At 51.5% G+C, this 13,601-nt stretch overlaps 5 protein-coding genes across 5 annotated transcripts; 3 read left to right on the plus strand and 2 right to left on the minus strand.

Annotated features, from left to right (window-relative positions):
- Positions 1 to 362: 362 nt before the first annotated feature.
- On the minus strand, positions 363 to 1,053 carry MAA_11557 (uncharacterized protein; the record flags this gene model as incomplete). The annotated part of the gene is made up of 2 exons (XM_011413552.1): positions 363 to 374; positions 442 to 1,053. The coding sequence occupies 2 exons, from the start codon at positions 1,051 to 1,053 to the stop codon at positions 363 to 365; spliced, it is 624 nt and encodes a 207-aa protein (XP_011411854.1).
- A 1,411-nt stretch (positions 1,054 to 2,464) lies between these two features.
- MAA_09616 (N-terminal binuclear Zn cluster-containing/DNA binding domain-containing protein) lies at positions 2,465 to 4,477 on the minus strand (the record flags this gene model as incomplete). The annotated part of the gene is made up of 1 exon (XM_007827614.2): positions 2,465 to 4,477. The coding sequence occupies one exon, from the start codon at positions 4,475 to 4,477 to the stop codon at positions 2,465 to 2,467; it is 2,013 nt and encodes a 670-aa protein (XP_007825805.2).
- A 456-nt stretch (positions 4,478 to 4,933) lies between these two features.
- MAA_09617 (Thioredoxin-like fold protein) lies at positions 4,934 to 5,584 on the plus strand (the record flags this gene model as incomplete). Its single annotated transcript, XM_007827615.1, has 1 exon — positions 4,934 to 5,584. One exon carries the CDS (start codon positions 4,934 to 4,936, stop codon positions 5,582 to 5,584), a length of 651 nt encoding a protein of 216 aa, XP_007825806.1.
- A 1,918-nt stretch (positions 5,585 to 7,502) lies between these two features.
- Positions 7,503 to 9,652, plus strand: MAA_09618 (CobW domain protein; the record flags this gene model as incomplete). Its single annotated transcript, XM_007827616.1, has 6 exons — positions 7,503 to 7,619; positions 7,683 to 7,768; positions 7,823 to 8,125; positions 8,181 to 8,391; positions 8,468 to 8,656; positions 8,717 to 9,652. 6 exons carry the CDS (start codon positions 7,503 to 7,505, stop codon positions 9,650 to 9,652), a joined length of 1,842 nt encoding a protein of 613 aa, XP_007825807.1.
- A 1,927-nt stretch (positions 9,653 to 11,579) lies between these two features.
- Positions 11,580 to 12,572, plus strand: MAA_09619 (uncharacterized protein; the record flags this gene model as incomplete). The annotated part of the gene is made up of 4 exons (XM_007827617.1): positions 11,580 to 11,731; positions 11,802 to 12,074; positions 12,146 to 12,295; positions 12,356 to 12,572. 4 exons carry the CDS (start codon positions 11,580 to 11,582, stop codon positions 12,570 to 12,572), a joined length of 792 nt encoding a protein of 263 aa, XP_007825808.1.
- Positions 12,573 to 13,601: the final 1,029 nt, after the last annotated feature.

Consider the following 13,601-nt stretch of genomic DNA (forward strand, 5'->3'; position numbering starts at 1 on the left):
CTAAATTCTTTATTTTATCGAGAAATAATACAAGGAGACAAATTTATATAAAGTACTGCCTTTAAATTTGTAGCACCCGTTGGCAACTAAGTGGCTAGCCACTTAGTCGCTGACGGGTAGTTATATACACGTCAAAATATAGTCTCTCGCTTGTTTATATGTATTCTCAAAACGAATAAAGCAATTATAAACAGTCGTTATATCGTTACTATATTGCTCTGTAATTTGCAGGGCCTCTGGCTTCTCAGCCTCTGGAACATTAAAATAATGATCTGTTAGCTCCTGTAATCTATTATTTGCCTCGAGTACACCAGATCTAAGGTTTTCAATAGACGTTCGTAACTGCGCCAAGTCACCAATAGTTATTTGCGAAACTGGATTATTTAGTACTGGAGTCAGGGCAGAATGCGCCGTAGTTGCAGATGCTTCTATTTTCTCCACATGGTCAGCAACTTCAGTTGCCTTGGCCAGGAAAGGCCCAAAGGTTATAACTCCTCCCGTGACTGCCACTCCACCAACAGCTATACCAGCGCCGGCGATTTCCTTGGCGTGCTCGCTACTCTCTTCCTTTAGCTTGCTTGCGGCTTCCGTTGTAGCTTCCATGACCACATCTCGTTTAGCTTTATACACCTTTTGTGCAGAGTTTGCCGCGTCCCGAAGTTGCTGAAGCTTTATTTGGTATGCCTCTGTATATTCATCCTGGCCCCCCTGTTGAGTGTTGAATACGTAGGGCAGCTTTTTGTCAAGTAGCTGGTCTCTTGTGAAATTGTGCTGCCGAGCTGTATTGCGAGCATCTCGGAGATAAATTGTATGGGCGTCATGTGCTTCGTGACACTTATCCAAGCTAAACACTTCGGATAGCGTTGGGCTCTCGTGCTCGACTCTTGGCACATAGTCTGTATAGCATTTGACGCCATGCGAAGCCTGTTCGAGAACCTGCGCCACCTGCGTCTCGTATTGTTGGAAAAGGGCGTCTTGTTGTTCTGAATTGGGGTTATTAGACTGCCCATAAATCCCAATAAGCAGAATGCTAATAGCCACAAAGGCAAACATTATGTCAAGACTTGGGTTAGGATAAAAGTAGAAGTTGTTTGTATAAGATGATGCTTCTTTGTATAGAGCTAGACAGGTTACAACACATGATATAAATCTTGTCAAGACAAGAGTATATATAGTCTTTATTCTTTACATGTACTTGATAGCGATACTAATAAAACTAGCCTATTACATAAAAACAAGTATATACAAATAGTAGCTGTATCTAGCATTATGCCAAGTAGTAAGGCAATAAGTATTCATTTACATGCCTCAATAGCTATTAGGCGTATCGTGTAAGAGATTTCTCTTATCATCCCATTATATTATGCCGAGTACTCCGCAGCATAAACTATAAGCAGTCTTGTTTGCATAGTATTAGCTCAATATTACGCATAAGTATTGATGTTAAGAAGCCGAGTCCAGCGTGGGTCGAATGCTTGCATTTCCCCCACTGCAAGTATTGCCAAGCAGTCTTTAAAGTTCAATGTTAATTTAAAGCCGCCGGCTGCTGTGCACAGTCAACTAGTCCTTCTGCGCACTGCGGTCTATAGTTTATGCTTATGCATACAGCGTTAATATATAGTCTGGTGTGATGAACCAGACATGTATACTTTCTGTTCGGCCCTTATTGCTGGTCAGGCCACTACGTACCCGTGTGGTTAAATTGAAGGATGGTAAAGAGGCCTTGCCGCCGGCCCCCATCACCACCTTGCGCCAATGCACACACACCAGACGTCGACTATTTGGGAGATGATCTCGGTGGCTAGGGACCCTGTGGTGGCAAACAACGGAGCTCGCCGTGGCACAAGCTATAGCAGCGACGGATCTTCAAGAAGCTGCTTTGCAGTTCTGCCCTCCTCTGGCAGCCACTTGGGCATAGACGTGATGAACGGAACGAAAAGCTCCTTCTCCTGCCCTGCGACTCGCTTCTCAAGGGTATCCAGGGACACGGGGGGCACGGCAGCGTCATCATTCGCAATCCAACTTCCTATCCGACAGCAACCCTTGTACTACTAGCGAGGCGTCTCCCCAGTTGCGAGTAGTGCGAACATGTCTGGTAAGTGCATGGGCCGAGTGGACCTGTAACGTCAACTGGTCCGGGGCATTTGACGGGGAAGCTGGGGTGAGAGGGTAAATTGTCAAGTACTTGACCAGTACGAGGTAGCATCAAGTTAGTTACTCCGTCACCGCACATGAAGTAGGTCCCTGGCTACGCCGCTTTTGCAAAGAGTGATGTGGAAGCGTATCCATCCATGTAAACTAGTCCATCCAGGTGCACTCGATATAGGGTAACTGGCTGGTCACGACCCGAAAGTTCCGATGCCATGCATGCCATTTGCATCTCATTCACGGTTGGCCTTGGGACCAGCAGCTAGGTAACGTATACCCCAGTCTGTAATGACCGAATTGCACAGTACACGATGATTCATGGCGCAAAATCCATTCTCGTCCATGAATGCTGCCAGTCATAGCAAGCATCTATATCACTCACCCCGAACCAGTCCTGGCGCAGCTCACTTCCCTGTTTAAACTGCGCCGGGACGCCCGTCATAAACACATTGGTGCTCAACTCGACCACGGGCCGAGCGGACGACGCTGCCAAGTCGTACATGTGCCCGGTATCGGTAGACATCCCGGAACACGTAGAAGGCGCCTCGATGCTTTGCGGGTTATCCGGCATTGGCTTCCTGATGCGCAGCTTGCCAAAATACGGCACCAACAGCTCGACATCCTCGGGGGGCCGTTGCATGTCGACAAGCAGCTCCAGGACCCTCGCGCCCTGTTCGGCGACTCTGCATTCGAGCAGCGTCGCCATCTGTCGCAGGCTCGCAATCAGGGACTCGATCAAAATCCCATCCTCGCTAAAGACGTGCAACGTGCCGCCCGGGTTGTCGGGCATATACAATGCGCCAATGATCAACACCATGCCCGCGTGGAACGCCTGAAAGTCCATGAGCTCGCATATCAGTATCTCTGCGCCCGGGAAGTTGCGCAGGCGCACGTAACAGCGGATTTGCTCTCGGGCGGCCTCCAAAACAGACTGTCGGCTGTGTTCGTACCTCGCGTCGTAGACCGACTTGAGCATGTAGGGCAAGTGGACGAGCTTCACCAGCAAAAAGTATAGAAATTTCGCGCTCTCCCGCTGGTATGCATCCGAGATGGAATCGCTGGCGTCGCAGGGGCTCCACCACTCGACGGGGAAAAGCGATCGCAACGCGCGCACATTTTCGTCAATGTTGACAGTGGTTGCGTAGGACGGGTTGGCGCCGTGTTGGTCTCTGTTGATCACATCACCGTATACTAGTGCCAGGGCGTAGAGGATGCGATATACCACGGGCGCTTCGAGGCCCATGGGTAGGGATCCGAACGGAGTCTCGGTGCTTGTCTGAACGGCGGACGGGTATCCCAGGATCAGTGACAACTGTCGCTCCGTCTCCCACGATAGCAACCAAATAATTCGGTGCGATTCCTTGGCGGCAGCATCAAGCCTGTTGAGCCCCAGCAATGTCGCGGTGCTAATGGCGCTTCGGGTGCAGGCCCATGCCTTCTGCGGCATGCCCATGTTGATGTACAGTTTGAACCCTAGAATGTGGCATTGCACGGCATCCAGATTGTCCTGGGGCACGCTCGCGAGCATGATCCGACAGTAGGCCAGATAGGACGCCAGCATGTCTTGTTTCGAGCATCGTTGGGGAAACAGGTGACGAAACGAATCCGCGGCCAGTTGCTGGAGGCAGAGTACAAACCACAACAAGGATTTGCAAAATGCAGTGTCCAGAGGTGGATGGGACAATACCCTCACAAGATATTCCTCCCCCTCAGCGTCACGATTCACCTGAAAGGTCTGGTGAGGCTCCGAGCCGTAGTAGCAGGCCGGCCATGTGCACCAGTATTTTCGAGTCATGGCCAGCACAGACCGAATGGTTGCCTCATCCGGTATATTCGGTTGGAGGCTTGTCAAGAGACTTGGGCGGCGGGTTCCAAGGGCAGCATTGGAGGCATCGTCGTCTTGTACGCGCCCATCGGCATCGCTGATCAACAGCGCATCCCGAAAGAGGTTGATCAATGGCGCATCTGACGGGTTGCTCGTCGTCGACAAATCTTGCGCTGGGGCATTTCCTCGCGCCGCAACCGTTGATTTCGCCTGCGCAAAGGGCTCGCTCGCTGCAGCTGTGGCGTGAACTGATCCGGCAAGGCTCTTGACGAGGCCCTCGAGTTGATTGACTCTCTGGCGCAAAGTCGCCCTGTCACACTCTGCTTCGTCCACCTGAGCCCGCGGCTGCTGAGCAGTGCATGCAGTGCTGTGCAGGACACAATTTTGACAAACGCTGTTTCCTGGAGAGAACACACACCTTACTTTGCGTCGACGACATTCGGCACACGACTTGGTGCCCAACCTCATGCGCTTTGCGGCTTGCTTCGCTTGCCGGTCTGACATGGGAGAGGTTGTCGACGATGAGACTTTAGAGTCGAGACGCACTCGGCCGAATTGTTAAGCATTGTTCTGAGAGGCGTAGAGTAAGCATCCGGTCTCGCACCAACTCGGACGAAATCTCCGCGGCACAGCCAATGGATGCCGAGCAATAACCGGGTCCTTCCATGTCGCCCCACTCGCTGCTCCAACACTGAATGCTGGTGAGTGAATGAGTGAGACAGCTCATCATGACTCCTCGCACCAACTCGACCGACTGAAGATGGCTACCCTGTTTGGGCATTACAAAGACAACCATGGTGCATGCCGGGCTTTGGAATCAAGATGAACAGTATCGCTGGGGAGGTAGCTGTCATGGGAGGACGAAATATATAAAGACCTCCTGTGTATCTGTGTAGCCATGTCTATCCGCTCAACTCAGAACAAGGCCGACCATCCAGATCAGCTCCTTTTTCATTCAAAATGTCTGCCACACTTGCATCCCAGCTCGCGCAAGTCACCCAAAAGCTCGAGGCCGAAGCGCCAAAGGAGGTCAAAGACACCCTCCTCAGCGCCAAAGCCGAGATTGAGCAGTCGTTTGACCCGAAGCGAGCCATACAGCCGGGCGCGAAGCTGCCACAGTTCAATCTCCCCGACGCTACAGGCAAAGTGCAATCCTCCTCGGATCTGCTGGCCAAGGGGCCTCTCCTCATCACCTTTTATCGCGGCGAGTGGTGTCCGTTTTGCAACCTCGCCCTGCGCGCCTTGCAGCTTCGCCTGCCCGAAATCGAGGCCAAGGGCGTCACCTTGGTCGCCATCTCGCCTGAACTGCCCGACACTTCGCTCAGCACCGTCGACAAGAATGAGCTCAAGTTTCCCGTCCTATCCGACGTTGGCTTGAAGTTTGCCCGGGAGCTGGGCATCGTCTGGAAGCAGCCCGAGGCGCTTCGTCCCGTTCTCGCCGGTTTTGGGACCGACTTGAAGGCGCGCAACGGCGATGATTCTTTCGAGGTTCCGATTCCGACCACCATCCTTGTCGACCAGCATGGCACGGTGCGAAACGTGCATGCCGAACCTGACTATTTCAAGAGGCTCGAGCCTCAGGATGCCTTGGATTGGATTGATGCGCTCTAGTGGTTATGTCGAGCGAGACCATTTTTGTAGCAGACTAGACACTTCAATGCATACAATGCTTTTTTATTTGAAACAAAAATAACAGCATGTCTCTAATTAGTGTAATGTACTTGGCACTTCTCATTGACATCACTCGAGCCTTATCCACTAGCATGAACAGCGTACTCTGAGTAATTGACCTGGGGGTCGCTCGACTCAACATGGAAACGCCGCCAGATCTGCATGAAACAACATTATGCACTCCATGTCCTCTTGGGATCAAACAGCCACCGGCCCCCAATGCCAAGTAATAGGACACTTGGCATTCTTTCAGTCACATGGGTTCCCTCTCGTAGCTCGGCACAGCATCACGATTCACCACACACGCCCAAAATGTCCGAAAGTTAAAAATAGCAATTTGATAAGCAGCATATCGGGGCTGTCCGACCCATGGGCTGCTATTGCTACATCATTTTTGCTCCATGGATCGACGGTCAAGTCCAATGCTCGTCGTGGCATTCATCTTTGTGCCTGTCCTAAATCGGCTGCAACCAAATCATGCTCGGTGCTCAGCCGCCTAATGCTGGGACAAAAGTTTCTATCGCCATTCCAATCCCCGTAGATGGCAACTTTGAAAGCACCGCCCAAAGCCGTACGGACTTGGTGGGCTAGTGGTAGCGCTCGCCGAATACTTTGAATTCAGGGGAATCGCCCAAAAAATTACGTCAATGTAAAGACGCTTCTGCCTGGTATGGCCTCCACAGCAGCATTTTGCATGAAACTTGTTGACATGGTTCTCGGCGTAAACATGTCCTGGTACGTTGGACCAATTGCTAAGACGGCGGGTGCACCTCATCTCCATCGAGGTGATGGAGGGTGCTTGGGTGTGTCTTATCTTTGTTTCAGAAGACTTGACATGCGCGTTCTCAAGAAACAAGCTTGCCACAGGCATAGACCCGGTGATATAATGCAGCCGCCAATATTTTCGTAACTTAATGGCATAAGGTGATGACTTGAAACACCCAGACAGGTGTGTGTATATAGGATATACATGTCACAAATAGCTGAATAGGGGTTTAGTAAAGTGGTTCTAATGTGAATAGTTACTGTAATAGTATTTTGATATTTCTTGCAGTCATTTGCGAGTTTCTATTTAGCTAGCTCACGGTGACTAGCCACTGTGTATTCGAGAGAGTATAAAACTGAATAGAATCCGAAAAAAAAAAACCTGCCTAATAGGTAAGCTGCCTAGAGGATGCCAGCTCCAAAGGTGATAGAAGTGCGCCGGGACGTGGTAGTATTGAATATGCGTGATTCCAGTGCCCCTACAAGACACAACTCAAGATTGATTTTAAACCACTGTCTATAAGTTCTGCCGTTGCGTGAATCCTATTTTGAAATCTAAATAATGTCCGCAACCTACAAGGCAAGTGCCTGTGTAGTCCCAACCGAGACCTCGTGTCTACCTTTCAGAGGCATTGGTTTTACGTCAACATTTATTCTCAGGTTCCCAATCTTCCGCCATGACCGGGAGCAGGAGCACAAAGTACCTCTTTGTCCTTGTTCCAGGTGCAACAGGCCACCGGTATTGCAGTCGCGCACAGGGTGATATTCGATTTACGATAAAGGGAGGACATGATACGGGCCACTGCATTTCAACTAACCAATCATATTGATCTAAATGTCATCATTAATTTGCAACATTACCTTGATGGTCTTTGGCCACAACCCTGATGGCCGCATCTGGTGATGTATCCCCAAGTAGATTGAAACTATCAGGTAGTAGAAGAGATGCAATAGATAGGTTTGAGCCCTGAAAGACGCGTGAATTATCAAATGTCTGTGCTATATAAACTTTGTTTTGATTTTAAAATGCAGCATCGATTACTTCCCTTTATCAATCTTTTTGGTCGCAAAAGCCATCATCCAAACCATCATAATGGGTGCTTCTCGACGCATTGGCCGAGCTTCGGCTAGTACAAAGTCCAAAAAGAAGTCTGTCAAGATTCATGTTCCTAAAAAGTCTCTCCCAGTTACTCTGCTTTCGGGATTTCTGGTACGCCATTCTTTGACTGGATATTGCCATAATCGGGACCCTCACTCTGACCATGACGTACAGGGAGCCGGGAAGACGACGCTGCTGCAGCACATTCTCCGCACGGAACATGGGCTCAAAATAGCCGTCGTCGTCAATGACATTGGGGCGTATGTGGGCTGCATGATGCTGCGGGCAGGACTGTGCTAATTGTTGTGACGCAGGATCAACATCGACGCCGCCCTGATCAAGAAGACGCACAAACTGACAAGGACCGAGGAAAAGGTCATTGCTCTACAAAATGGATGCATCTGTTGCACATTGAGAGGCGATCTCCTTGAAGAACTGGTGCGCATCTCTCGGCTTGAAGAGTTTGACTACATCATCATCGAGAGCAGTGGCATCAGCGAGCCAGAGCAAGTTGCGGAAACTTTTGACGCTCGCCTTGCAGAACAGATGGGCGATCTAGCAAATGCAGATACTGCCATGCCACTGGACGAGAATACAGTGAGAGTTCTCAAACAAATGTGAGTAAATGGCGTGGCTCTGTCGTAGCCGTCATGGCCACTGACAGATCCATAGTAAAGCTGCGGGCGGGCTGGAAAAGTTCGCTCATCTCGACACAACGGTCACGGTGATTGATGCTTTCACCATGCTAAACGACTTTGATACTGCGGATATTCTTTCTTCTCGCCGTAATGACGTCACCCCGGAGGATGAGCGAACGGTTTCGGACTTGATGGTTGACCAGATTGAATTTGCCGATGTCATTATTCTGAACAAGGTCGACATGGTGAGTTTTTGAAAAATCTGAAGCTTTCGAAATATGTAAAGAAAGCGCAGGAAAATACTTATACCATTTTCCCTAGATTGACGAGGAAACGAAAACGGCAGCTATAAGCTTAATTAAGAAGCTCAACCACCGGGCCAAGATTATCCAGTCTACTCGCGGCAAGGTCGAGGTCAAAGAACTTGTCAATACTGGCTTATTCAAGCTGGACGTCGCCCAGTCTGGATACGGATGGCTGCAAGACCTTCATGAAATGACGGTGCGCGAGGTACGGCCATCTACCACCTCTCTACAATGCGAGTTTGCGAGCTAATGTCCAATTTTACAGGTCAATGGGCGCAATGTCGCCACACCCAAGCCGGAAACTGAGGAATACAACGTCCAGAGTTTCATCTACACCCGGCGCAGACCTTTTCACCCCCGAAGGCTGTTTAGCTTGATATACGACAAGTTTATCCTTCAAATGGAGCATGCCGATGAAGAAGATGACGAAGATGAGGAGCTTGACCAAGACGATGATGACGAACAAGACTCCAGCATGGGCGGGCAGGATGATCCGCGTAGCTCAGGATCAAGTTCAGGATCGGAGAGGCGTGGAAGCGACTCGGAACAGTCTGACAAGAGCTCCGCATCTACAGCTCGAACCGTGCCGTCTCTTGAAGGGGAGCCATGGAAGCACACAGATGACGACACGGCCATGGATATCGACGTCGACATGGACATTCCGCCCAACGCAACCATCCTGGCCAATAAGCGCGCCCACCCTACATTTAGGCGTCTTTTCCGGTCAAAGGGCGAGTTCTTCCTGGCCACCCGCCCCCATCGGGCGGGAGACTGGTCGCAAGCCGGCGCAATGCTAACGCTGACGGGCGGACGGCCCTGGTTCTGCACGCTACCGCCGGAAGAGTACACAACCGGCGATAGGGACGTCGATTCTCTTGTCCAGCACGACATCCTCAAGGGCGGTGAGTGGGGAGATCGCCGACAGGAACTAGTCTTTATTGGCGAGAAGCTGGACCATGTAAACCTGGAGAAGCTCCTGGACGAGTGTCTGCTCACCGACGAGGAGATGGAGGCGTGGGAGAGGGTCATGAGAGACGATGGGCTCGATGACTCGCAGCGTGTTGACGCCCTGCAGGACGTGTTTGACGACGGGTTCCCAGATTGGATTGAGGAGGACGGCGCCGAGGGCATGGACGAAGACGGCCATGACGGCCATAACCACGGCCGCAACTCGAAACACGGCGTGTTAGTCGGAAACTAAAAAGTAGAGTAGTACACTTCCGGGGGGCGTCCGGTTCCCCTGTCGCAGACAGAGACAAGTCCAGGTGGTCATAGTATGTAATACTCCGTAGACGTTGACGCAACCACGCTCCTGCTGTTCACGAATCAGATGACCTACCGTCATTTCGCTTCTTTCTTTTTTTTCTTTTTCACAGCGTATCCCATCTACATCACGTGGACGCATGTATGGCCTCAAGTGCTGCCGAAATTACAAGCAGGCAACACGTGGGAGCACAATACGCCCGCGGCCCCCAGGCTATCAATGACGGGTTTGCTCCCCGCGGTCCTACCACAGGCCCCCCCGACCAACAGACAGTGGTGTTTGTTGGGTGCGGGCAAAAAGTCAATGAAAAAAAGATGGACGCTGGACGGACTCTTATCTCTGCGGCCTTGGCACGGGCGCTCGTGTGGCTGAGTTGTCATACAATGTCTCAGCACAAGGGGCCGGGGTTCACACAGCCTTTGGAGCTTGCGCGTGCTTGGGTCGTACCGACATTCCGCTCGTGGTCGTGAGACAAGGGCATTACTCACTGTGACGTTGTATTCCTGCCCCAAAAGGGCCGTCTTGGAACTTTCCAGCATTGAGCTTGCGACCGCCGGCGTGGGCATCTTGTGTCATGAATGATTCCGGCAACGTCTAATGGCGATCTAGTTTGCCACCCTCCACACTAAATTAAGCATAACAGAATCTTGGCTACGCACGGCAGCTCATCTCGGATGCGGCCTACCGTTGAACTTGATTAGTCGAGGCGTCGACGGTGCATCCGCACAGGGCTGTGCCTGTCCCCCCCCCCTCCAAGTCCTTTATACACCGGGTTCACCTGTGCGAGATACATGATGTATCCTTGTCTTCTGGGAGGGATGAGTAGCCGCATTTTTCGGCAATTGTCAGCCACACACCACCACGGCTCCTTGTCAAATGGCAGCTTCCAGCCAAAAGCGCATGGCCGGAGCTTCTCGGATGACTTGCACCGAGTGCCTTGGGCAACGTACTGCCGTGAGCAAATATTGCCGATCTCGACCGTTCTGGCGCTGATGGACATGCTCAGCCCTTCTCGGGGCCTCGAGAGGACGTGTACGTCTTGTTGGGCGGCATTTGTGACTTGCGCCGTCACATGTATACTTGGTCGAGCGTCTTGGCAATAGGCCGCCGGTCCACCGCTTGGGGCCGTGCTTGTACCCTTGCGACAGTCACCCCCGGATGCCTAGATATGGCGAATCTTGATGGGAATAATGCTTAATCTTTGTGGGATCGGAAACCCCTCTGCCTCATCTGGGACCTCGAGCTGGGCTTCCATCTGACCCCCAGGTCGTGGCGGGAATTGGCTGAATGCTGCGGATTCGGCGGGATACGGGGACGGCGTGTCAAATCTGCTTTCGTGGGGGCCAAGAGGCTTCCATCTTTATTGGAATTATCTACCAAGCTACTACTAGTCGTTACTAGACTAAATGTCCCGGTATTCGCGGAACCTACTACCGTTGATCAACTCGATCCCCTGTCAGCCAGTTCCACTCTTGGGCATTTGCAAGCAGAGCCAACATGAACCCAGGCTTGGCACCGTCTAGTCCAGCCGTGTGCCATTGATGGCTTGCGCGTCGTAAATGCTGTTATCAGTCTTATTTACTGGCCTATGTTTCACCCTGTTTCCTCTTGTCGACTCGTTGCCTGAAACTAGAACCCGTCTATTAAAGAGGCCATGTCAGCCAGCACGCCATCAACACCACCACCACGGTCCGCCATATCTCAACCCTCTCTCAGAAAATCGGCACCGCCGGAATTTCTCATCTGACAGATATTCCTCCTTGAACTGATTCATCTAAAAGGCGGAATCATTTTCCAGCAAGTCTCGAGCCTTCTCGGCCACTACCTACCTGTCCTACATGTTTACTATCCCACAACGTCAGCCATGGCGGGATCATTCGACGTCGATCCGCAACTCTGTCAAGACTATGCACAGTTTGCTTCGAATCTAGACAAGCAGAATTTTAGGATAATATACTGGACCATGTTTATAACAAACTTGATTGTCTTATTTTTCGGTTCATGGGTATATTCCAAGTGCGTGGGCAACCCCCGACTCTCGCAACGTGTTCGCTCGCCAGAGTAATACTGACACGGCATCACGCAGAGCACAAAAGGCAGTCGAGACCTTTGGGACTCATTCAAACCAACGAGCAAGAGTGCTCCGCAGATACATCTTCATCTGTCTAGGATGTTTGGCCGTGTCTACCGTCGTCGTTGTGATGGAGGCGTACGCCCTTTTGGCGCTGCAGTTCTGCGACGGCGAAGACCTCATGTCCCTGTACTGGTCAACATGGACCATGCTCCAGGTTGGTTCACTGATTGCCATTGCGGGCGTCATTTTGGCCTTGTGCCATAACCTCAGAAATCGCCAGCACCCGTACGTTGCTTCATCCACCACCCGCTGTTCCCAACCCTAACCCTCAGACCTACTCACTGACCTACAAATAGACCTTGGGCGCTCGCATTGGGAACTCCGGTTCTCGTGATTGCAGGAATTCTGCACCTATTCCATGACTGTACAAGAAAGAGAATCAAAAAGTTGCGACGGCCAGCGGGCAGTGCATCCGACGACGGCCAGGAACCACGTATTAGCCAAGCGTAAGTGCCCCAACCCACATGTCATGGAAGCCGGATGAGCATCTAACTCGGCCGTCGTAGGAATACCATTGAAAATTGTAGCCACGAAGACAAATGTTCCGATATCCAAGCCGAGTTCATTGGCTTTACGGTGGAGGGTGGCCCGATTGTGAGATTCACACAACCAGTGGCGCCAATGCCGCAAGGGCAGCTCTTGGGCCGCGACAACGGCGGAGGGTCGACTTTTGCTTTCCCACGGGGAATGGTTCGGTTTGAAACAGAGGACGAAATACCATGACCGGGAGGCCTCGGGGCGGGCGAGGTCACGGAACGGCGGTATACCAAGGCGGCTTACTCGGCATGGAAACGCGAGAGCCGCCGAGTGCGGTCAATAGCATAAAAGGCGTTGGGAACGGTTATTATTACTGAGCTTCTGGAGGGCGACTTGGGCCCGGCAAAAGATTGTTTTCATGCAAGCCGAGGGTAGCGACTGGGAAAAATGTTTTGTTTCGACAATGTTGCGTCATTGTGATGCTATTCAATGAAGCGACAACGCTGAATGACTAAAGCGTTAGACATGCTTAGGTCGTATGTTTACAAATTGAGACCACTTATTCGACCAGGTGAATCGACGTCTATCATCATGCAGGTGTTGCCATGAGAAGCGGACCGCGGTAATCGCAGACCTACTTGACATGAATCTCTCAGCTGTAACAGCTATTTCCGTTCTTCTAGACGCAACTCCAGAAGTGTGAAGAACTAAAGAGCCACGGGCACTGAGACACCCTTTCTTATGCAGAGCCGCATTCTTGGCCCGATGCATCTATCAATTGATTGTGCTGTTTCAGGCAGAGACAGGACTGAGCAGCAGAGTCGACCAGATAGGCGAAGTGTTAGGGGCGTGTCCTGGCATCTGCAGGGACAGCATTCGCTATAACGGGGCAGCTGGGGCACCAGGCGGGCACATGTCTGGGCTGTCAACGGCCTGATGCCCCTGTGTTGGGTCCATGTCCCTCCAGGTGCCATGTGCAGGCTCCCCGCGCATGTCGGCAGCTCCGGACATCGGCCTCGCTCTGGTTGGCTGGAGCGGGTTGCGACTTCCCATCAAATGGTTTCCAACGCTCTGTGCTCACACACTGAAAAAACCGCCCCATTGCTTGCTAATCAATAAAGCGTCATTCCTCCAAGAGGCGACTCGCCGGCAACCTCTCTCTGTAATCACTCCCAGAATATCTGCCTTGACGAGTATTGATGCGCCTGGCCCCAAGTTCCCTTTGCACTATATTGCTCATACCTCGGCGCTTGTCTCAGGTATCGGTGGGGAATC

This window comes from Metarhizium robertsii (genome assembly GCF_000187425.2).
Source record: "Metarhizium robertsii ARSEF 23 chromosome Unknown MAA_Scf_9, whole genome shotgun sequence".
Classification (NCBI taxonomy): Eukaryota; Fungi; Ascomycota; class Sordariomycetes; order Hypocreales; family Clavicipitaceae; genus Metarhizium; species Metarhizium robertsii.